The sequence below is a fragment of the Balaenoptera physalus genome (genome assembly GCF_965194825.1).
Source record: "Balaenoptera physalus genome assembly, chromosome: 15".
Classification (NCBI taxonomy): Eukaryota; Metazoa; Chordata; class Mammalia; order Artiodactyla; family Balaenopteridae; genus Balaenoptera; species Balaenoptera physalus.
The window spans coordinates 68,268,609-68,294,568 of record NC_138894.1 but is presented as its reverse complement, the minus strand read 5'-3'; the positions used below and the strand labels follow the sequence as shown (position 1 = coordinate 68,294,568).

Here is a 25,960-nt window from a genome sequence, read left to right as displayed (position 1 = left end):
TGTATAACATTACAACCCATGAGCTGATTGTATTCAAGCTTAAAGAGCCAATACATACATTTTCATTACAGGAGAAAAGATAATTTAAATAATACAGTGTTTAGTATATGGCAATAATCAAATTAATGCTGCAACAGTTTTATGAGGATGTAACCAGATTAAAACATGAAGGATGAGTATAAACTAGCTAGAAGAAGGTGAAATGGAGCTTTTTAGCAAAATTCAAACACCTGATGAAAAAATATTGTAGTGCGTTTGACATGTTGAAAGAAGTCCAGTATAGCTGACACATAAAGAACAAAAGGAAGTAATAATTGCTATTTTTTACAGCTGGTACTTATTAAGCATTTACTCAATAAAAATAATGCATTTTATATGCATTAACTTGAACCTTACAATGTCCCTATGGGGAAGTACCAAGATCACCTTCATTTGACATGTAGGTATACTGCATATGCTTATAGGGTCAGATGAAATAAAATAAGGAGATGAAGTAGGCAGGGGCCAGAATACGCAGGGCCTTGAGGGTACTTTACGGAATTGGTCTTTATGGTAAGGCAACCAACTGAAGAGTTTTCAGCAAGGTATCAGATTTGAATATATAAAGATCATTTTAGTTCCTGCCTGAGCAATATAATATTAGCTGACATTTCTAAATTTTTTTTTAAGGGTCAGGCACTATTTTAAGGCCCTTTGCAAGTATTAACTCATTTAACCCACAGCTACTCTATAAAATAGGAATTATTCTTCTTCTCTTTTTACAAACGTAGAAACTGAGGCACAGTGAGGACAAGTGATTTGCCCAAGTTTACACATCTTGTAGGTGACAGAGCCAGGTTCCAACCCAGGCAGACTGACCCTACCATCCTCAACAACCACTTTGCTATTCTGCAGTCAAATGTGGTGCTGGATTAGGAATGGTAATAAAGGCAATAAAGACACATGGAGATATTTAGGAAACTTGGTGATGAACTAAGCATAGTGAGGGAGAAAGTGGGAAGTGTCAGGGATGATACCAAAATTTATGAACAGCTTACTCATCAGGATAAAATAGCTGTGTGGTTTACTGGGAGACCATGAGTTGAGAAGCAGGTTTTAGATAAGGAGGTGAAGAGTTCAATTTAAAATCAATTTTAAGTTAGTTGAGTTTGAGGAGTTTCTGAGACAACCAATGGTAGGTAGTCACTTATGCAATCTGAAGAGCAGAAGGGAGGCTAGGGCTCCGGACAACCCCACGAAGGAATCCTTGCCTATTATCCTCTATCACACCTTGCTTCATACCATTCTTTCCTAGTTATCACAACCTGTGATTATTTTCTCTCTGTCCCCAGGCAGAATGTAAACATATCATTGTAGATTCTTTGCTTGACTGTTCACTATTGTATTCCCAATGCCTGGCACATCGTAGTGTCCCATTAATAACTGTCCAATGAATGAATAAGAGACAGCATTGCAGAATCTTATCACAAAATCTTTTGACAGACAGGGATTCAAGTTCTCCTTGTACATGTCCAATGTCAAGGAATGCACTATCACAAAGCAATCATTTTTCAACAGGTCTCTTAGAAAATTCTTTTAAGTTCTATTTCAAAACACTTACTTGAAACATTGACTTATTGGTGTGGCCCACTATGTGACCCTCCTATCTGATGGCTAATGATCATGTTGCCTGCTCTTTCTTACCCTTAGTTCCTCTATATCACTTGGCTTGGATACACACCAGTTTGTCATTGCCCTTGACATGTGGCATCTGAAGGTGATCTTCCAACTCCCTCAGTCGGCCTCCCCCTTCACACACACTGAGGGCCCACAGTGTGTAGAGCAGGACTGTCAACTTCCTTTTTTAACAAGTATAGTTTTACTAAAAGCAGCCCAACTTCATTAAGTCCTTCTTATTCACTTAATAATGACTTACAGCCAACTAAAATGCCATTTTAAAAAACATTTAGGTATATCAAAATATTTAAGGGCACTCCAAGGAATTTGGTAAACAATGACCCAGTTTCATTTTCATGTCTGCTATTTCAAAAAGGGTCGCTTTCTAAGATTCAGCAATGTGTATCAAAATTCAAACCTGTCATATTTTTATCACCCCCTTAAGAAGTCTATCCCAAGGAAATAATCTACAAAGTTTCATTTTTAAAAAGTCAAACGCAGCATTACTTATTTTAATATAAAAACTAGAAACCAAGTATCATAGCATAGGATAATGGCTAAGTCAATAATCGTACGTTTGTTATTAAGTAGCTATCAAAAAGATGGTTACTAAATCTATCCCATATTATTAGAGTAATTCTATGGGAAAATGCTTATAAAATAAGTGGATAAAACATCCTACCTGCAGGATGATTACAAATGTGGAAGGAAACAGATTAAAATATCAACAGTAATTTGGTCTGTGTGGTGAATTGTGGTACTTTTCCCCAAAATTTAATAAATGCAAATTTTATAATTAAAACTGATTAATTTATAATAATGTATAAAATTGACTTTCCTTTGGCCTCTGACTCTGCTTTTATGTTCATCAGGTAAGATTAAGGCCCTTTTCTGTTTCACAAATGAAACGAGAGGTATTTTCTTATATCATAATAAGAAATAAGTTGAGCAGTGAAACAAATTAATAAATATAATTATTCAAACAGATATTCCTTTCATAGATATGATTATAGAAAACTAGAAGTTGTCAGTGGCTCAGAAGAGTTTAGAGAAAGTATAAAGATGTACCGGGGAGAGGAAAGGGAGAAAGAGAGAGACAGAGGGAGAGAAGGAAAAAAGAGAGAGAGAGAGAGAGAGAGAACCATTGCTACTGCATGATGTAGACTATCCCGAAGTAGGAAATCATGGGAAAAGCCTGGGTTCGAAGAACAGCAGAAAATAGCCAAGGCAGAAATAAACATACTTTATAAATAGATGAGTGAAAAGGGGTTATGTATGCAAGAAACAAGGAGATTGGAAAACAGTCTGGCAGTTCCTTAAAAAGTTGAACACAGAGTTCCCATTGAGCCAGCAATTCCACTCCTAGGTATACACTCAAGCTAAATGAAAATACAGGGTAATGCAAACACTTGTACACAACTGTTTACAGCAGCATTATTTGTAATAGGCAAAAAGTGAAAACAACCCAAACGCCCATCAACTAATGAATGGATAAACAAAATATAATATAAATAGAACGGAACAGTATTCAGCCATTAAAAGGGATGCAGTACTGATGTATGCTACCACATGGATGAACCTTAAAAATGTTAAGAAGCCAGTCACAAAGGACCACATAGTGTATGATTTCATTTACATGAAATGTTCATAATAGGAGAATTGATAGAGACAGAAAGCAGATCAGTAATAGTGTAAGGCTGGGGGGAAGCAGAGAGCTTATGGGGCGACAGCTAAAGGGTACCAGATTTCTTTTGGGGTAATGAAAATGTTCACAACTGATTGTGGTGATGGTTATAGTACATTGTGAACATACTAAAAACTATTGAATTATACATTTAAAATGGGCAAATTGTATGGTATGTGAATTGTATCTCGATAAGTGTTACCAAAAAAACTAAAAAACAAGGAGAATAACTTTGGAAAAGCAGGTGTAAAATACAAAAAACCCTTGCAGAAATAAAAGTCAGTAAGAAAATAGGTGAGAACGCACCTATCTGAGGTCTAAAGACTAAATGAGGAAGGCAAGGCTGTATTAGCTGCCAATCAGTGAGGGTATGAGAGAGAATAAGTAGGAGGTAGCAGAAGATGAATAGGTATGCCTTTGGAATGTTCAGAAAGGTTCAGTCTATATTACACTGTGTGGTAAAACTTGGTGTTTAAAGTGTGCTAAACACTGTGGCAAACATTCATGTCATCAATTATCTATTTGACTGGTAAAATTCCCATTGCATGAGAGATTGGCATAACTATAATTATGACTAATTCATTTTTGTATGCCCTGCAGCACTTAGCTTGATGCCTTATACACGGTAGGAACTCAATAAATATTTGATGAATGAAACTAACCATCAGAGCCAGACTCAAGGCTCTGTAATTACAAAGCATAAGTGAGGCCAAATTTTAGCCATTAAAAAAACCCAGAACATTATTCCACATTTGAAACATTTTAATGAATGTTTAAATGAGAGTTTTAATTTAGTTAACTAAAATATACACAAGTATAATTTAGTAATCTAATATGAAAGTAAAAAGATCTATCTGAAAGGTAAGGACTTTCTGAGAAATGCTAAGAAAATGTAACTTTAGTCTTAATAGATACACCACAAAACCGACACTTTACATTATTTTGGTTACTTCAAAATTTAAATTCAGCTTGCTTTTCAATTAATTTTTTTTTATAACAGATGCTGAATATGACCTATTTTTTCCCCTGACAATATCAATAGGCCGCTCAACTACATGATACAATTTTTTTGCATTTAATTTAAAAGACTATGGCTCAGTGTTTAAAAAATAAATTAATAAAAGAGAAACATTATTCGGAAAAAAATGAAAGCACATTCACCACATAATAAAAAAAAAAAATCATTCCTTCAAAATCAGAAACCAGTGTGAGCATTATTTCACTTACCCTACTTGGAAGCATATAATTCCTATATACAAATAAAGTAGAACCTATAGACTGGAATGATACAGTGGCTATCAATAATTAGGTGCTAGTTGACAAAATAAACAAAAACGAATGGAACAGCACATTAAAGGAAACTTGTTTTTAGCTTAATTGTTGGTGCAGAATGCACGGCCGGGGCCGGCTGCCTGGCGGCTGCTTTAGCTTTGCTGGCTTGGCTCGCTCGAACAGCAGTTTCCAAACGCACTTTCAGCTCGGGAGCTGCTCCCATTACTGTCTTGAAAGCATGTGGATACAGAGGTCCAATATGCATTAAATTCTGGAGTGCAAACTCATGAAGATCTTTGGAAGCTGTGCTTGCTGAGGCAAAAGAATTTTCATCCAGCAGGTAAGAGATCAAAGTGGGAACTAAAAGAGCAAGTAATTGGACTCCTGCAAATAACAAAGATAAAGTCTGAAGATGATCACAAGTCTGAAAATTACAATAAACCTTTATTTAAAAACTAGGCAATTACTATGGTAGTCTGAATTAAAATAGAAATAAATGTGCACGATCTAATTTTAGACCTCAATAATTATTCATAATTAATATTGAATACTTACTAACTGTCCAAGCCATGTTAGGGGAGGAAATCAGGTTTGATTTCCTGTTAAGATTATATATTTTTCATTTATATTAATTTGTTTTATTAAAAAAATACTGGCTAAAAGGTTAAAAAGGAATGAACACTTTATAATTGTCATCTGGTAAAATGTATTTTGAGAATAAAATTATGAAAATTTTAAGGGTATTCCAGAATAGGGAGGTTGGAGATTAGAGGGAATCGGGAACAGAAACCTGAAGCATTCATTAGGAGGATACCATCAAAGGAATGAGTGAATGTATACATTAATGTGATGGCAACCATCTCCCTTCGGTTTTTGCATGGCACTTAGACTCAGATTTAGTTTTAATTTTTAAAAAATGACAATTGCTTATTCTACCTCTTAGAAGCCTTGCTATAGTACAAAACATCTGTTATCTGAGTGAAGCAGTCCCTTAAAAAATGAAGAAATCGTGATGGTGCTTACTGTTGATGTAATTCACTAATACTAAATACTAGAAATTGGTTGGAGAATTGAAGCTACACTGCTTTGGTTATTTCATACCTTAAATTAATTGACTCTTAAATGGAAAATTAAAGGGTTATTTATTTAATGAACCTTGTTGAAGTCTAATTAACTATTAAACTATATTTAATTTCATGAATAATACATAAATATATTCTGCTGTTAAAAGAATTCAAACAATAGAGAATTATTTGAAAAAGTATAAGACCCTCTTCCCTAACTAAATTAGGGCACCTGTTCAGGAACTGATCTCTAGAGTCAACTCAACTCAAACATATTTAAATACTGACTATGCAAAAGTCAATAAGCTCAGTGTTAAGATTACAAAATGAATAAGATTTAGTCCCCATGTTTATGGAGTTTACAGTGAGTAAAATAAAAATAAAGATAAAATTATGTTGAGTTACCAAACATGGGCCATGATGTCAGTCATAACATTTCTACCCAAATAATCTGTTACTATCTAGTTTCAACTAAACTTATCAACTCTTCCCAAACAGCTCTTCTTCCTGACCTTTCCAGTTTTAACGTTGCTTCCATGCTTCTTCCAAGTAACACAGTAATATCTGGCTCTTCTCTTTCTCTTGTCCCCATAACCAGTTACTCGTCAAGTCAGAGCAACATTTTTCATAATCGCTTCTGTATTCTTCTCTTCCACTGTAATAGTTCTGGATTATTATTTTATAGGTAAGCTATCAGCAGTAGCTTTTAAAAAATCTCCACTACCTTTCCAATTTTGTGTGAAACTCTTTCAAGAGAACAGGAAAAATTTTATGATGGTAAAAACTGATGTAATTTTTATCTGGAGAGTAATCTAGCAATATATATTAAAAGCCTTAGAATGTGCATTCCTTTTGTCCCAGTAATTTCACTTAAAAAAATTTACCTGATAGAAATAATTTAAAAATGTGTGCAAAGATACCTGTACAGGAATACTCATCTCAGACTTCCCTGGTGGCACAGTGGTTAAGGATCTGCCTGCCAATGCAGGGGACATGGGTTCGAGCCCTGGTCCGGGAAGATCCACATGCTGCTGAGCAACTAAGCCCGTGCGCCACAACTACTGAGTCTGCGTGCCACAACTACTGAGCCCGTGTGCCTAGAGCTCGTGCTCTGCAACAACAGAAGCCACCACAATAAGAAGCCCGTGCACTGCAAGGAAGAGCAGCCCCTGCTAGCCGCAACTAGAGAAAGCCCGTGCTCAGCAACGAAGACCCAACACAGCCAAAAATAAATAAAATAAAATAAATTTATATAAAAAGAAAGAATACTTATCTCAGTTATTTATGATCTTGAAAAACTGGAAACAGCTTAACATTCAATCATAAGGTACTAGTTTAAAAAGTACAGTCTTTCTGTAATAATTGTCATATTTTTTAAGATAAATTTTAGATTGTGATGAAATTAAGATTTAGCAGGGAATAAAGAGGAGTAAGTTTTAAGCTGCATACGTCTCTGGTTAAATGGATGTATGTGGTAGTTCTTCATTAAATTAAAAAACAATAATTTAAAAATTTCAAATTTTGAGGTATTTTAATAATGATGTTTGGCATCATTAGTGCTAATCTGGTCCTATTTGTCCTATTTGTTAAAAAGCTTTGACACCTCTATTATGAACACCAAAATATATTATTTTTAAAAATCTATTAGGCAGGTATATTTTCCCTGGTTCTTAAAGAGTACATTCCTAGAAAATAAAACAATCCGTGGGTTCAAATGCCATCGGTAATTTAACCTCTTGCTCTTAAAAAATAAACATAAATCAACTCAATTTTGTTAGCATCATGAGCAAAGACATTAATCTTTCAGACAGTAACCACCCTTAGTAAACTTACTGTTGCAATGGCCTGTGTCAAATAGCAAAGAAGATTTATATATAATACAAATCTTCGTTTTAGACTAGTGGCTTTTTAGAGAAAAATACTTACTGTTATGTTCTTCCCCAAGAGCAACCAATGTTTCAAGAACTTTGATTCCTTCTTGAACAGCTAAAAGTTCTGTATTACTGGCTGGTCTGTTTCTCTCAACAGCTTTTAGCTTTTCAACCACTATTGGAGCTAATGAATGGATGTAGGGGGTTGAAAGGGCACGATTGGAATGCTGAAAGACTGAGAGGAGAAGCTGGTAACATTTGGCTTGAACCTACACAAGAAAATCATTTTATTAATTTACATGTGTGACAGTTCTTATCTGCTCTACAATCACACTGCATCTTAATATATACTGAAAACAAGCAATACTGCAGGATGAAAATAAAAATGTGGGAAGAATTAATGCCATTTCTACTTACAGAAATAGAGTAATAAAACTTCCAACATGCTAACTAAATAAAACTGAAAAGAAATTAAACCAATAAACATTCCTTATATGTTAACTCCCAAATTACCACTGCTAATATAATTTGTGTATTTCTATAGTGTATAAGAAATTAGAGACCAGGAATACTAATTTGTGTTTTTAATTCTTTCTTTAATTTACAAATCTCCCTCCCACTTTAACCTAATATATTTAGTATGGAAGGCTAATATTTGAATGATGTCAAACAAAGCTATAAAAATATATTACTTAGACACCTCAACTCCATTTGGATTCCCTGGAAATGACTGCTTAAACCAATTTAAGTGTTCCAGGCCTAGAAAGTAAGGTCTCAGTGGCTCTACTTTAGATTAGAAAGACTTCATGTTAATAAGAAACAAACAAACAAACAAAAAAAGGAAGGTCCATCAACACATCAACGTACGTGAAAAATATTGAGGGGAAACTGTTTCAGTGCTTTGGTGGAAGAAAAGCTACGAAACATCACTGGACATAAAAAATGCCTGGGGAATATTTTTAAAATACAGATCTGTGGACCACACTTCTGGAGACTCTGGTTTAGGAAGATAGTGGTAGATGTAACTAAACTGCTTTTTTTCCTGATGTGCAGCAGGTTTGAGAATCATTAGTTTAGACACTAACACTGTAAAACAATAAAACTTATTTTCTAGAAAACAGAGTTTCCAATAGGCCCATTAAAACATGTTATAATATATATTTATCCTTTAATGGTGTCATTATGTAAACAGTGAAAAACAGAACACATAAAGTCTCTACCAATATAGGCCAGGGTTGAGCAAATATTTTAGATACTGGGCAATTTCTGTAGATATAAATAAACATATACATGTCTCTCCTAATGCTTAAACCAGTGATCTTTTCCAGTTTTCTGTTGAAAAGTCATATAGCAAATACTTAAGTTTTCATTTGATGTATCACAAATTTTAATGAATCAATCTGAAATTTTCTTGATAAAGTGGAAGGTTTAACACTATGTTTTAAGTGTAACTTACCCATGGGTCACATGAATTTAATGCGTTTTTAAATCTGTTCATGCAGCCGTTCTGCAGTGACTGGACTCCTATTATTTCACTACCAGCAGACCACAGGAAGAGTGCAATTGCTGTTAGCATGCTTACTTCATCAGGCATAGGCATAGAATCTTCTGAAATATATGAATAATGAAATATTGATACATATAAAAATGAAAGCAATATGCTGTTTCTAAAATGTTTTGAAATTTAATTCTTCTGAAAAATAAATATATGTATATGTATCATTAAATCACTTTGCTGTACACCTGAAACTAATACAACATTGTAAATCAACTAAACTCCAATATAAGACAAAAATTTAAAAAAATCTTTCATTCTTGAACAATGACCCTCTCTCTCTCTGACTTTTTTTTTTTAATATATACAAATTTATTTATTTATTTATCTTTGGCTGTGTTGGGTCTTCGTTGCTGCACGCAGGCTTCTCATTGTGATAGCTTCTCTTGTTGCAGAGCACGGGCTCTAGGCGCGTGGGCTTCAGTAGTTGTGGCTTGCAGGCTCTAGAGCGCAGGCTCAGTAGTTGTGGCTCACGGGCTCTAGAGTGCAGGCTCAGTAGTTGTGGCGCACGGGCTTAGTTGCTCGGCGGCATGTGGGATCTTCCCGGACCAGGGATCGAACCCATGCCCCCTGCACTGGCAGGTGGATTCTCAACCACTGCGCCACCAGGGAGGCCCTGTATCAATGTTTAATTGCCTCAATTTGGTAATTTTTCAGTGGTTATGTAAGAGACTGTTCTTGTTCTTAGGATATCTGTGAAGTATTTAGGAGTAAAGAGTCATGATGCCTTCAATGTATTCTCAAATGGTTCAGCAAAATTAATAATAATATCAACAATAATAATATGTGGATTATAGAAAAAATAAAACATGCAACAAATGTTAACAACTGGTGAAATCTAGAAGGGTATGCTGAAGTTCACTATATTATTCTTGTAACATTTTAAAAAGTTTGAAATCTATTTCAAAATTGAAGGTTTTAAAAATGAAAAAAAATATTATAGCAATCTTAAGAGTGATTCGTTACATCCATGGAGGGGTGTGTGTGTGTGTGTTCACATACATACACTGGCACATTTTTTAAAGTGGAAGTCTCAGAATTTATAATAAGAAATATGATTTCCATAAAGGAAATTCTCTATTACAAAACTCTTCTCGTAAAGCAAGAAATTCTGCTTGCCTTGCTTACATCTACTATAAAAATACACCCATGGCTTTGATCCCTACTTCATACTGACTGTGCCTACTGAGAATTCAGTTCTGGACAGGTTATCGTAGGCAAGTTAATTATCTTATCATATACCTTTAAATTCATCTAACATGAATGAACTAGGATAAAATATCAAAACCTTCTCTTATAATTGACAATTTAAAAAATATGATTATTGATTATGGACACCCCCATGAAAACTGAAACAGTGTTTATATTTTTAAATGAATTCTTAACTACTTTTTCTTGTTCTATCAATGTACACACATATACATTTACATTCGTATATAATTATGGCATTTAATGTTTCTTTAGTTTGTTAAAAATCTATGCTAAAAAGAAAAATATTAACTCATGATAAAGCTAAATAGTTTTAGTAACATTAATAAAACTAGTTAAAGCTTTCCCTTCCAAATATTAATACTAAAAAATTTCAGGTGATATAAGTAGTACATGGTTTGTTTAAAATATAACAAGTGTATGGGAAAGAAAATAAAACTTGTAATACTACCATCTAGCGATAGTTTAATTTCTAGGTTTTTGATTAATTCGTTCTGGTCTGGGTTAGTTTTTTTATATATAATTATTTATAAACATGATTTTTAATAGATATAATGGATATATAATCCAAATGAGTATACCATGATATATTTAATATTTTTTCCCACTGCCAGATAGTTATATTTATCACTTTTGTATTTTCAATATTATAAAATAGACTGTGATAAATAACCTTGAACACAAGTTTCTGATCAATAAGGTCAGAGTATGAAAATTTTTTTTTTTTTAATTATTAGTACCTTTAATTATTATTTATTTATTTTTTTGGCTGTGTTGGGTCTTTGTTTCTGTGCGAGGGCTTCCTCTAGTTGCGGCAAGCGGGGGCCACTCTTCATTGCAGTGCGCGGGCCTCTCACTATCGTGGCCTCTCTTGTAGCGGAGCACAGGCTCCAGACACGCAGGCTCAGTAGTTGTGGCTCATGGGCCCAGTTGCTCCGTGGTTATGTGGGATCCTCCCAGACCAGGGCTCGAACCCGAGTCCCCTGCATTAGCAGGCAGGTTCTCAACCACTGCGCCACCAGGGAAGCCCCAGAGTATGAATTCTTAAAGGCTCTGTGTATATTTTGCAGAATTGATTCCCTGAAAGTTTAAACTGTATTAATTCCCTTCAGCAAAGTATGAAAATGTTCTCCTGGTATCAATTCCACCTGTACACACTCACAATTTTTTAAAATCAGTTTTACAGGTAAAAATTTATATTACTTTGTTTTTGTTTGTATTTCTTTGCTTATATAATAATGTGGCTAACTTTTTTATATACTTGGCGGGCATCTCTATTTCCTTTTTAATAATGTGTGCTCTTTCCTTCTTTCTTAAAAGACTTCTTTGTACATTAATGATATTAACACTGACATAAATATTATTTTCAGTTTTTGATCTGTCTTTTTTTTAGGTATCTTTTATTTTTTTAATTTTTTTCTTCCAGTTTTATTGCGATACAATTGACACACAGTACTATATAAGTTTAAGGTGCACAGTATAATGATCTGACTTACATACATCATGAAATGATCATCACAAGTTTAGCGAACATCCATCATCTCATATAGATACAAAATTAAAGAAACAGGAAAAAAATCTTTTTCCTTCTGATAAGAATTTTTAGGATTTATCAACCATTTTTTAATGCTATCATTTTTGACAGGTAGACGTTAAATTCTATAGTCCAATACACTGATATTTTCCTCTATGATATTTACCATTCACTTACACTTACATAGTCCTTTGTCATTCTGACATAAAGGAGTCACCTATATTTTCTTTGTTTACCTATTTTAAAAATTTTACATTATCATTCTAACTTACCTCATATTTACTTAGAGTCATGATATAAGGAGAGGGCCTAACTGGAACTGATATCTGAAATGGCTAATTGACACAAACCATTTGAAGAATAATGAATGTGCCCTTATCATGTATTATATTCTCATGTGGATGAATGTCTGTTTTAAAACAATCTGTTCTGTTTCATTGCCCTATCTGTTCGTTCTTGGGCCCACTCCACAGTTTTAGATAGTGTGGAAATGTTTTAGTAGGCAATATGGCAAATCTTTAATTATTATTCTGTTTTCAATCCTTTCACATTTACCACAGAAATAAAATGAAAGAAAAAGTCAAACACAGAAGAAAAATGGACAAAAATGTGAATAAGCATTTTCCCCCAAATTAGACACAAACATGAAAAATGCTTATACTCAGTAGGAAAATGAAAAATGCCAATTAAAACAGTAAGATAGTACGTTTTACTTATCAGATAATGAAATTTAAACGTCTGAAATACCATGTATTGGTGGGGATCATGCACTGCTGGTAGAAGTGCAAATTCATACAGCTACTTTGGAGAGCAATGTGGCAATGTCTGATAAAATTTAAATGTGTCGTCAATTCCACTTATAGGGGTATGCCCTAGAAAATCTCATAGCACATGTGCATAAGGAATTTATAAGGATGTTCACTGAGACAATTTTTATAATTGGGAAAAATCAGAAATAACAAAAATATCCATTGTTAGGGGAATGAATAATAATTGATAAATATAAGTGATGGGCAACTATATAGGAGTTCAAAACAATGTATAAGAGTTTTATATGCACACGTCCTTTCTTTTTGGGGAAACCTCCCAAAATGTATATAAGTGCTAAGACAAGGGCATTCAGAGTCAATATCCAGAATGAGGAACTAAAAGTTCACATCTGAAAGATGGGACGAAAATACTTCTCTGAGTTGATTCAGATATATAGCAGTTTTCTGATGAGCTCATTCAATTAGTTATTAGGGAACAGATATCCTAATAAACTATTAAAAATTTAAAACTGATTAGATTACCTGGTTGAGAATATTCTAGGATGCATGCGAGAGTGCTACGAATTAGAGCTGTCCATTGTTTTTGAGTATCCTCAGTTTTGGCCATTGAAAGTGTCACAATACTTTTGATCCCTTGAAGAGCTGCACTGACTGGTGGAGGAACCTGATTATCTGCAGACTTTATCGCTGTGTCTTTCAATATTCTTGCAATTAAAAACAGAATCGTGGGCAGGATTGTCATACATCCTGAAATAAAAACAAATCAGATTGCCTCATAATTAATAGTTCCCATATTATAGTTATTTCAATTGTTTATATTTTTTATGGTTTAATATTATTTCTTTTCCTTGTATTTATACAAAATTTACTGCATTACTATTACTATAATTCAATGTTTGAAAAAAAAAAGAAAGTCACAAGTTATTTCAAAAGAAATATTTTCTTTCTTTTCCCAGCTTGCCTTGTTTTTATTACTTCTAGTATTTCACCTATTTAATAATCATGCCCTTCATAATGAAAATAAGGAAGAAAGGTAGAAAAACAGAAGGAAAACACTACCAAATACTCTGAGAAGTACCTGAGAAACTTGGTGAATCATGTAGCAATTCCAAGACAAGTAATCAATCTCATTGTACTAAGTGAACCTTAGTACTAAGTCAGTCAATGTAGTAACCAAGTCAGGAAACTGATAAGAAGACTACACAGGTAAGCCAAAAAGAGATGAAAGAATCCTAGGATTTGTAGCTGAAAGAACTTTAAGGTAATCAAATCAACCACCCACTTAATGAAAGACTCCCTTCACCGCTCTGACATGCAGCCACTGTAGTCTGCCTACAGAACTTCAATGATGGAGAATTCATTGTTTTCATATCTGTAGGCTTGTGTTGAACTGAAATTTACCTTTATATATCCTGATACCATCTCTACCTTCTAGATACAACAGAGGGAAAGTCTACTTTTCCATCCACTAGTTCTTCAGGTGTCTGCAGACAGCTATTATCTTTTTCAGCTATAATTCTTTTAGTTGCTCCTTCAAGTTGGTTGTCACTCTCCTCTGACATTTGTTAGTTTGTCAGCGTTGCTCAAGAGTAGCGACCATATCAGAAAATAAAGGGTTTAGTAATTCCACTTTATGTCTATCTGCTAACATTCGATGTCTTCCCTCAAACTGTGGTTCTACCTCTTTGCTGAAGTTTGTTTGACATGTATCTGAAAAGGGTATCCTGGGTTTTTGACTTCTTAAATCTTTAGTCTTTCTTTATAGGCTCCTAAAGGTAAACAAACCCTTAAAAAAAACCCTACTTCTCCTTTAAGATTTAAGAGGAAAATAAATCATAATAGCACTTAAAATCAAAGGCAACCTCATCTCTAATACAGTATAACACATTTCCAAATAGTGATCAATACCGTACCAGCAGGTGAACAAAGGGATGGTAAGTCAGAGAGTATGGTAACTGTGGCTGCCACCAAACGAGCACTTTCTTCTGACAGACGAGTTTTAGTGGCTACGTGACTTGGAGAGTCCGACATCTTGGTACTGAGATGCGGCATATGCCGCACTAAAATGAACATCAACAGCTCCATAGTTGCAAACACAAGAGATTTTCCAGGAATAAGACCACCACTGTCACCTCCTTCTCCTAATACAGGACAGGACTCTTTTTCCATATCATCTTCATCTTGGGTAAAAGAAAATTTGGTGAAATTTCCAGCAAACAAAATAAAAAATAGTAGATGAAACAACACAATAAGCATACTTAATAAATTCTTTCGAAGAATTTACAACTAAATGTTTAACTGATGCCATATGTCCTTCTCAGAGTAATTCTCTGCCTGACTAGAATTCTGTTTATTTACCTCTCCTTAAAAGTAATGGACAATTCATTTTTTACTTTGAAAATTTTTATTAGGTATTTTTTATTAGGAATGTATTTCATAACAGGAGTAACACATATGTTAGGCTGAAACGTGTGAAGTTGACCCTTTTGAAGGTGAAAGATAGCTGAATATGAGCAATTCCATTTGCGTCATGCTAAGGAAAGCAAAATCAATTGCAAAGCTTCTAAATGTATGGTTAAATTTTTTAATTAACAACTTCCTGGCATCAATATTTTAAAAATTAGAGTACAAATAAATCTACTTCAATGTTAGTGTAATTTCTAGTGCTTACTTAGTGTGTTTCTTTTTTCTTGCAAATAATCCTGAGCAGCTCTTACTATCTGTTGCACAACTCCAGTCACCAGCAGCTGGACGGATGGTGGATTCCAGGTCAGTAGGAGGCGGTGTAAAACACTCAGCAACTCAACACCAATCAGCTATTATAAATTAATACAGAGAAATTAATTTTAATTTCAAAGGATACATTTATATTATTAAATCTAAGAAAATATACATGTAAAAATAAATAAATTTGGTAGCTAAAATTAATATATTGGACTATGTAGCAAATATTATAACAATCTTGAAAAAGGGTCATATTTTATCTGAACATATTTTCAGTCAAAAATTACATTATGTATTTAAATAATTTTTCCATTTAAAAATGGTCATTCTCCTATTTCTTTTCTCTTTAGGACTAAACAATATTGCTAGCATCCAGTGCCACTAAAATTTATGATTTCCAACCTAAGTACCCAAGAGTAGTCTACCAGAAATTCTGGCATTCTGGTGAGTCCCTCGCAGATTCATCTCAGAACTATTACAAACTTCTACCGCTTACTACTCACTTTAAAAAGCCTCTTACAATCTTCCACATCAAACCCATCCAATGAACCCACCTCAAATTTCAGAGGGAGAAAAAAATTTAATTGCAACCAAAGCCACCTTTACCTCTTTCCTTAAGATCAAGTGTCCAGCCCCTGTCCAAGACTGATTAATCTTTCCTCATATGCCTGCTACCCCATCCTGTTTGACTTCCCAAGGATTCTCCAAGGACATCAATCATACCCCGTATGTTGTCAACCTCGCTCTCTAGCTAAGCTCCTCTTCCCCAGGATAAGTATCTGCTCAAGTCTTTCCTATCTAATTTCCCCCCACACCTCAAAAAACCTCTCAGAGCCTTCCATCTGCCCCCATGTTCTCTTCTGTCTCTGTCTTGTTTCTTCCTTTCCCAGACCGAATGCTGCCACTTCCTTCACTCTCTCATTTACTCCTCAATCTTCTATAATCTGGCTTGATCCACCTGAGAAAACGCTATGCCTGAGGTCACCAATAACCTCCATGGGACTCTTTTCTGTCCTTATTTACTGGATTCTGTCCCTTTTGAGACTGTTGTCTGTCCTTGAAACTCCCTCATCTTTGATAATTCTGTTGTTGTTTTTTTTTAAACTGGCATCTGGTCTTTAGTCAGTATCAGAGCACCAACAACATGCTAAGTCCTATGCCCCGTGCTGTGGATTTAGTGGTGATTAACTCAGACTTGGATTCTGGATTCTTTTGGTTCTCCTCCTTCCTCTCTAGTTGTTCCACTGCTGATTTATTTCCTTCATCTCAATCCTTATTTGCTATTTATCCCTAAGGTTCCAGTCTTGGCCCTCTTTCCTTCTTCCTTTATTCAGTTTTCGGAGGCCAGTGGACTCATTATCTCTCTGGAATTATGAAAATGGCCTCATAATTGACCTCCCTCCTCCCTTTTCATGTCTTAAAAATCAACCACTACAAGATTGATGGGGTGATCAAATTTATGTCTGTTGTATTTCTGGAATACACATTTAACCATGTCATTCAATCTACTATATTTACACTCAGTTATTTTGGTTTTAACATAATATGTCACACACCTTCATTCATAGATTAAATTTTATTGGTTTGACCATTTGAAAACAACCCTCAAGTTTCCTGCAGTAATCTGTAGTTTAGCTGAGGCACAGCTTCAGGCTACAAGGCTGGGGTACAAGAAGAGTTCATCAGTGAGTGAAGCTTGTAATCACACAGCACATGCTTTGTTTTGTTTCATTTGGGGTTTTTTTTCGAGCAGCACTATGTGCAAAACTAATTTTGATATAATACAATAATGAGAACTTTGCTTTTTATCTGTTTGTGTTTTATGGAAAATTATCCCAAGTGATACCATTTGGTAGTATGGTGTTCAAAGAAATGGTTATTACGAAAATAAAATTCCTAATTAAAAAGAATAACAAATCCAGTGGTAACTTGGTTCTGTAACATGAATAAAATCCTCTAAATACTCCATACATAAATTAGAAAAAGCAATTCATTAAACTTTTTAAATAAGTACTTGAGTCAGCGCATAAAAATTTCATTAAATGAGAGATAAAACAATCATTTAAAAGTGACATAATTTATTTAATAGCCTTATGAATCACTTCAGCCCTTTATTAGTAGAATCATTAACTGGGACTGAAGCCATCCTTATTTATTTATTTAATTTTATTTATTTTTTTGGCTGCACTGGGTCTTCATTGCTATGTGTGGGCTTTCTCTAGTTACTGTGAGCAGGGGCTACTTTTTGTTGCAGCACGCAGGCTTCTCATTGCAGTGGCTTCTCTTGTTGTGGAGCATGGGCTCTAGGCGTGCAGGCTTCAGTAGTTGTGGTGCATGGGCTCAGTAGCTGTGGCTCATGGGCTCTAGAGTGCAGGCTCAGTAGTTGTGGCGCATGGGCTTAGTTGCTCCGCGGCATATGGGATCTTCCCAGACCAGGGATCGAACCCGTGTTCCCCACACTGGCAGGAGGATTCTTAACCACTGTGCCACCAGGGAAGTCCCTGAAGACATCCTTTAAATTTTTAGTTTTACTTGACTGCTGATGAACTGATCAAAGAAGGTACAGTGACAATCTGTAGTCTAGCTGTGCCTGGTCATCCAACTTTCAATATAGGGTCTTAGATGAAGCCAAAATCCTGAATGCTTATTATATAATACTTATTTCATATGTGAGAAAATTATCTTAAGATAAATACGATGAATACAAAGCATAAATTATCTATCATAGAAATATACTGTACCTGATCTTCTGCAATATGGATTCGGGCATAAGGAGAATCTAGTAAGGTGTGTAAGGCCTGTAGACAAGCTGTAACATGTTCAACAGGCTCCTCAGGTCTTGGGGAACAAAGGAACTGTATACTCACGCCTGCAATGTACAAAATAAACACACAGGTTTGTTAATATAAAACACTTTGTTGCTTTGACACCATTTTTTCCCCCACTTTCACCTACTTAATTTTGTTTACAGATTACTTTTAACATATATTTATTAATGCCTTAAAGTGAGTTCAAAATGATTGTCAAAATAAGCAGCCAAACTTAACACAGGTTGTAGCTCTGCAAGGAGGCTAATAATCACATTGGAAGGGGATGGGGGAGTTCCAAGGTCACCTTGATTAAGAAGTTATTTAAAGACATTTTAAAATAATACATTAAGAATAAATTTATGAAAATTATAAAATTAATTCTCATTAAATGAGTGACAAATTCTTAAGTGTTAAAAGAGCATCTATAGGGGCTTCCCCGGTGGCGCAGTGGTTGAGAATCCGCCTGCCAATGCAGGGGACACGGGTTCGCGCCCTGGTCTGGGAAGATCCCACATGCCACAGAGCAACTGGGCCCGTGAGCCACAACTACTGAGCCTGCGTGTCTGGAGCCTGTGCTCCGCAACGGGAGAGGCCGCTACAGTGAGAGGCCCACGCACCGCGATGAAGAGTGGCCCCCGCTCGCCGCAACTGGAGAAAGCCCTTGCACAGAAACGAAGACCCAACACATCCAAAAATAAATAAATAAATAAATTTATTAAAAAAAAAAAAAAAAAGAGCATCTATAAAGCAATCATAAATAAGAATCATTCAAATTTGCTTTAACTTTACATTTTATTATTTCCTTATGGGGCAATTTGTTAAGTGTCAAGTAAAAAGAAAAGCTGTTGAAAAAAAATAGTTTACTTTTTTCCCTTGAAAATTATTCAATATTGCTCTGTAAGTGAACATGACAGAGAATTTTTAAAGAGTAGTTTTTAATAATTAAATTTTTAAATAAAAAATTCAGTTAATTTAGAAACTGTGCTAAAAATCCTCTTTTTACTATCCCTTCTCTGAACTATAACAATTTTTTCCATAGCATTAAAATGAAAGATATGAAGGAGTTCAAAACATGCCACACCAAAATATAACTGCTTGGCTGAAGGCATTTGAGAAATAGCAGATGCAGACAGGGCTCTCTGTCCTCCTTTCTACCTAAAAGCAGGTCATAAAATTTCTCATGAGAAAGGTGCCCTCTCTGTACCAGGGAGAAAACATTCTTACCACCAGAGACTGGGAGTCGATGTTGAAATAGACCTGTCCAAACAAAACTACTAAAATAAGCCTGATCTTCCATTATTTCCCCCATATATTTTCTCGTTACTGTCCCACAACTTACCACGCCTAGCCCAAACCCCTTTGTCTTGTCATACCCTCACAATTTATTCTTGTTTGTGTAAAACTGTATACAATCTTCTGGACCTAACGGCTTCTTCAGGTCTTCATTTTCCTTCTAAAGACTCCTGTGTACATGTAAAAATATTAAATTTGTATGTTTTCCTCCTGTTAATGTGTCTTATGTCAGTTTTATTCTTAAGCCAGTCACAGATCTTAAGAGGGTAGAAAGAAGTTTTTTCTCCCCTACAGATACACATTTTCAGAAGTGATACATCTTGAAATACATTAACATGGCTCACCTACCTAAAATCAGATGCATTCTGTCTTTGTTAATTTCTGGCAAAGATTTAGAACTAGGCGTTGCTCCTGATGCTTGGTTTAAATTGATGGGTGTAGAACGTTTTTGTAAACCTGATATTGCTGCTGCTTCTGCTGACTCTGAACATGTAAATCCTGTGCTATTTAACCAAAGTGCCACTGCATGGAGAACTGGGGCCCAGGAATTCCGATAGTGAAGTCTAGCTGTATCAATAGTCTCAGGAGTATAAAATGCTCCACCTATAAAGCAATCAAAAACATTACTTCTATTATACTCATTTATGAACAACTACCTTAAAAAAAAACCGTTACATACTATCTTAGTCCATTTGGGCTGGTATAAGAAAATACCACAGACTGGGTGGATTATAAACCACAGAAATTTATTTCTCATAGTTCTGGAGGCTGGAGGTCCGAGATCAGGGTGCCAGCATGGTCAGGTGAGGGCCCTCTTCCTGATTCATAGCCAGTGCCTTCTTGCTGTGTCCTCACAAGGTGGAAGGGGCCAGGGAGCTCTGTGGGTTCTCTTTTACAAGGGGACTACTTCCACTCCTAGGAGCTCCACCCTCATGACCTAAGCACCTCCCAAAGGCCTCACCTCCTAATTCCATCACAACAGGGATTAGGTTTCAACATATGAATTTTGAGGTGACACAAATATTCAGATCATAGCACATATAAAAGAGCAATTTGGCAAAGAGATGCTTGTACAGCGTTATCAAAACTAACGTCTTTCCTGCAGCTGCTGACCTGGAGTGCCTGTCACTTCCTCGCTGATGCTAGGGTTTCCAGCCTTTTCGCTGCAAATGCTGATGCCTGTGAATTCCCTCTACCTTTCCCTACCCGTGGTCCTCTTCCTCAGGCTTCCTCTTCACTGTTGCCAGCAACTCTTAAAACCCTCATCACCTTCCCTTTCTCTCATAGCCAGGGAACTCTGTCTCTTCTTTCTTTTTTACTCTTCTGCAAATTCTTCCCCTCCTCCTGCTTCCTCTATCAAACTGAGGACTGCCACATCTGTCCCTGCATACACACACTGACCAACACAGCAATATACTTCATCATGGTTATGCATAATGACTTGTTATGCACAGTTATTTAGAGTAACCTAGCTCGTACAGTTATTACTGTAACAGTGAGAACATTTTTGCTTGGGCTAACAAGTTTAATGCCATATATGAATTCACAAATTCAGTATGGAGAACATGCTCTAAATGAGAGAATGTCAAGTTTAAGTCCACAGAAATTTTACATGTTATTATTACTATTGTTGCTAGTCTCCACCAATTCCATTTTGTTTAATTACTACTTTGAACTCTATTAAAAGCAAAACTCTAAATGCAGTACTTACCATCTGGGGGTAGCTGACTAGCAAATTCAGCTGGTAAAGTTAAAAGCGCATAGTCTTTTAATGCTGCCAACCACAGGCGACTGAGTGTTGGCAGTTCAGGTTGTACGAGTGTTATTAAACTGTCTGGTGGTAGTTCATCTATGGTACTGTAATCATCATCATCATCATCAGTATTTTTAATTGCTCTTTTTGGTTTTGACTCTGCTTCTTTTTTAATATTCATGGCAACCACATATACCTAGTAAGATATACAGGAGGAGAAAATAACAAGGCATAATATTAAGAAATGACATATTCTAAGTTGTTATTATACAGCTGAATCATCGAAAGTGAGTACAGATACTAGAAAGTATACAACTTTGGGATTTCCGGATAACCTCAAAAGAATAATTCCACCTGCTTTGGAGGCAATCGTTTTTTTTAATAGAGCTGACTTCTGACTATTGCTCTCACAGCATATTCCTTGAGTAGGGTTCTCTGAATTTTTTCTGGCTTCTCTTGTTCTACTTTACAAAGCCCCCCCCTTTATATGTGATTTTCTTTCTTTTTTTTTCTTTTTGCCATAGTGTATAACTTCCTGTTCGTTACCTTTGCTTTCATAGATTTATTAGACACAATTAGACAGCAGTCAAAGAAAAAAGCTGAGGGGGGGGGGGGAAGGGCACAGAAAGGATTTCCATAAATATCCTTCAAAACCCCTTCTTATATAGTCCTTAAGTGATATTTAGCAATCTAGTCCTTGCAACAGATGGCTGAGCCAAGAATAATATAATTTACTGGCCAAATATATTATCTGTATCTTTTCTCTCCACTTTATAAACCAAAAAGATGTATAATCACAACTTCCTAGAATATAATCTTAAAGATTCTTCTTTGCTGAAGTTATTTTTGTTTGTTTTCTTTTGTTTTTGTACATACATTTTGGCTTTGGCAACTGGCACGTAGCTGAATTACACATCAATGATAAAGCTAAAAAAAAAAAGGGTGGGGGGAGCAAGAGTAAGAAAGAAAACTGCACTAGATAAAAATCTTGAGAAAACTATTTCCCCCTACACAATGTCATTTTCATTGTTTGTAAGACGAAGTCTATGCATGTGAACAGGGACACTGCAGCTTCTTGATGGCAGGGTCTTATCTCTATTCCTACAATGAACAGACAGTTACGGCATGGTAATTGACTAGATTAGACAATGATTACAGGAAACAATGAATCTTCATTTTTGAGAAGAAGCATTCCTTAAGGCTGTGATGGTCTATAACAGTTACAGTAGGTTAGTCATACTTAACACCTGACAATTTAGAAGCAGAAACCACCTAACTTTTGGAGTAGGGACTCTAAATCTCAAGTTATAAATGTATCACATTCATATTTTCTACTGGTTTTAAGCTCGCTTTCTTCCCCTAGATTTATTATTATGCTGATTTTAAGAAAGTATCTCAATAAGCACTGTACGTATACTCAGCCATTCACTCATCAAACCCTTCTTAGGTGCTTACTCTTGCCTTGCATTTGCTATTGCGCTAGGGCCTGAGGCAACAAAGACAAATAATACATGGTTTTCACCTTCCATGGACTCACCGACTGATACAATGAAAGGAGAGTGAGAAAACTGCTGAGAGAAAGGGATTTTTTTTTAAATTTGTTTTAAATGACCTATCTTCCCACCTCACTACACGCAGTGACTACGTACGCTGCCTGGCACCTAACGGACACTCAGTGGTTTGAGAAATGAATGAATGAATCACAGGAAGCACCAAGGATGGAAGAATCTTAATGGACTATGAAAAGGTGAGACAGTGGATTCAAAGACAAAAGTTCACCTGTTCACAGGCAAAGATGGAAGGGGGAATTCCAGGCAGAGGGAATATAGAGCAAGAGCACAAGAGATAGAAACGAGCAAGGCGTGCTGAGGAAACTGCAAGTGTTTGGTATTAGACTGAGCACAGAATGTAAGGCAGAAGTAGCTGAAGACTGTTGGTAATGGGGAAGCGAAGGAGTCACTGCAGGATTTAAAGGTCAGTTGTATGTATTTTTCCTCGAATTTTAATTTAAAAAATTATACCACAAATCGTTTGAAAAATGAGTTTTTAAAATTACTCATAATTCTAATTTCCAGGTTTTCACACTCCAACTTTCTAAGTTGTAATTTTGTTGTACAGAGAATTTTGTATTTAATTTTATCTATTTATATATCATAAGGGTTTCCATATGAATACTAGCCTTCATAACTATTATTCTTAATGGCTGCAATGGAAGACATTATACATTTAACAATTTTCCTGTAGTTGAACTTTTATATATTTTTTTATTTTTTATTTTTTATTTTATTTATTTATTTATTTATTTTTTGAACTTTTATATTTTTTTCTGATTCTTTTTAGCCTTGGGAATCTTAGAAAGATGAGATATAGTTTTCAAAGACAAAGGTGTTCAGTTCTTCACATTATAAGTAAGGTTCCAACTAAACATTTTTGTAAATTTCTCTCTTTTTCATATTTTGGATATTTTTCCCTAGGATAAAGTTCCAGAAATGGAATTACTGGATTAGTGATTATAAATACTTCCATGGCTCTGAAGAGACACTGCCAAATGCTTTCTAAAAGGGTTCTATATTTTACATTGCTACTTGCAGTATGAGAATATATTTTTTAGACTCGTTTTAAAAAAAAAATTGGGTTTATTTGTCTTATGAGATATTACATACAAAATATAGAAGAATCAGTTACTTATGCTAAGTAAAATGAAGAAAATAAAACCAGACACAATCCTACTACCCAGATGTAATACTGTTAACATTCTAGCCATGTTGTACATACATACTCAGTCTTTTAAAAACTATGTTTGTATATAATATTATACTCAATTTTCTATTCACTTAATACCATCATCTTTGGATCAAGAAATACATTTATTCATATATTGCTTTTTTTTTTTAGAATGATAAACAACATCGCAGCAAACATCCTCATAGCAGAATCTTTGCGTCTATCCTTGATATTCCTTACGATAAATTGGTCAACTAATGTGTACGATTTTAGAAAGTGCTTTGATAATACAGTTGACCCTTGAACCAATGTGGGTTTGAACTGTGCAGGTCCACTTATACATGGATTTTTTTCTATAGTAAACACTGCAGTACTACATGTCTAATAAACAGCTAAAAATATGGGACTGGAATGTAGGAGAGAGGTATTGCTAGAAAAGTAGAATTAGAATCTTTAATATACAAGTTAAAGCTACTGGGTATGGGTGTAGATGACACTACCCATACAGTATGAAGAGTGAGAAAAGGGACAAGAAAAATGCCAATATTTAAAGAGCAGGCAGGCAAAGAGAAGCCAGCAAGTGATGCTGAGAATGAACAATGAAAAGAAAAGAGGAAAACCAAGGGAGTAGTGTCACAGAAGTCAAGGAAAACAAAGTTTCCAGAGGAGACAATATCAAATGCTATAGAGAGGCTAAGTAAGACAGGTTGAAAAGTGTCCAGTGATTTGGAGAATTATATTATTTGTAACTTTAGTGAAATAATTTCAATGGAGTGCTGAGAGTAAACCCAGATTGCAGGGGATTGAGAAGTGGGTGACTAGTTGAGGACGTGAAGATACTGAAACTCGTTCAATGAACAGAGGTGTGAAGAGGAGAGTGAGTAGAAGAGGACGAGAAAGCAGAGGGAGATGCTGAGATACAGAAGTGCGGGTGACTGATACAGAGTGGGGGTGACTGAGATACAGAGTGGGGGTGACTGAGATACAGAGTGGGGGTGACTGAGATACAGAGTGGGGGTGACTGACATACAGAGGCGGGGGTAAGTGAGATACAGAGGCAGGGTAAGTGAGATACAGAGGCGGGGGTAAGTGAGATACAGAGGCGGGGTAAGTGAGATACAGAGGCGGGGTAAGTGAGATACAGAGGCGGGGTAAATGAGATTTAGAGGCGGGGTAAGTGAGATTCAGAGGCGGGGGTAAGTGAGATACAGAAGCAGGGGTAAGTGAGATACAGAAGCAGGGGTAAGTGAGATACAGAGGCGGGGTGAGATACAGAGGTGGGGTAAGTGAGATACAGAGGCGGGGGTAAGTGAGATACAGAGGCGGGGGTAAGTGAGATACAGAGGCGGGGGTAAGTGAGATACAGAGGCGGGGGTAAGTGAGATACAGAGGCGGGGGTAAGTGAGATACAGAGGCGGGGGTAAGTGAGATACAGAGGCAGGGTAAGTGAGATTCAGAGGCGGGGTAAGTGAGATACAGAGGCGGGGTGAGATACAGAGGTGGGGTAAGTGAGATACAGAAGCAGGGGTAAGTGAGATACAGAGGCGGGGTGAGATACAGAGGTGGGGTAAGTGAGATACAGAGGCGGGGGTAAGTGAGATACAGAGGCGGGGGTAAGTGAGATACAGAGGCGGGGGTAAGTGAGATACAGAGGCGGGGGTAAGTGAGATACAGAGGCGGGGGTAAGTGAGATACAGAGGCAGGGTAAGTGAGATTCAGAGGCGGGGTAAGTGAGATACAGAGGCGGGGTAAGTGAGATACAGAGGCAGGGTAAGTGAGATACAGAGGCGGGGGTAAGTGAGATACAGAGGCGGGGTGAGATACAGAGGTGGGGTAAGTGAGATACAGAGGCGGGGGTAAGTGAGATACAGAGGCGGGGGTAAGTGAGATACAGAGGCGGGGTAAGTGAGATACAGAGGCGGGGTAAGTGAGATACAGAGGCGGGGTAAATGAGATACAGAAGCGGGGTAAGTGAGATTCAGAGGCAGGGTAAGTGAGATACAGAGGCGGGGTAAGTGAGATACAGAGGCAGGGTAAGTGA

The 25,960-nt window shown here is 36.0% G+C and overlaps 1 protein-coding gene across 3 annotated transcripts in view; it reads right to left on the bottom strand.

The window, feature by feature from the left end:
* Positions 1-1,450: 1,450 nt before the first annotated feature.
* HEATR5B (HEAT repeat containing 5B) overlaps positions 1,451-25,960 on the bottom strand; it is a 92,089-nt gene continuing 67,579 nt past the window's right edge. For all 3 annotated transcript variants that reach the window (XM_082427603.1, XM_082427604.1, XM_082427602.1), the window contains exons 28-36: positions 21,154-21,391; positions 19,791-20,045; positions 18,081-18,208; positions 15,287-15,431; positions 14,529-14,795; positions 13,138-13,362; positions 9,004-9,155; positions 7,603-7,816; positions 1,451-4,996 (exon numbers count right to left, since the gene is read on the bottom strand). In XM_082427603.1, coding sequence (XP_082283729.1) covers positions 4,692-4,996; positions 7,603-7,816; positions 9,004-9,155; positions 13,138-13,362; positions 14,529-14,795; positions 15,287-15,431; positions 18,081-18,208; positions 19,791-20,045; positions 21,154-21,391 — 1,929 coding nt within the window. In that variant the 3' untranslated portion in view covers positions 1,451-4,691. The remainder of the gene's footprint in view (positions 4,997-7,602; positions 7,817-9,003; positions 9,156-13,137; positions 13,363-14,528; positions 14,796-15,286; positions 15,432-18,080; positions 18,209-19,790; positions 20,046-21,153; positions 21,392-25,960) is intronic.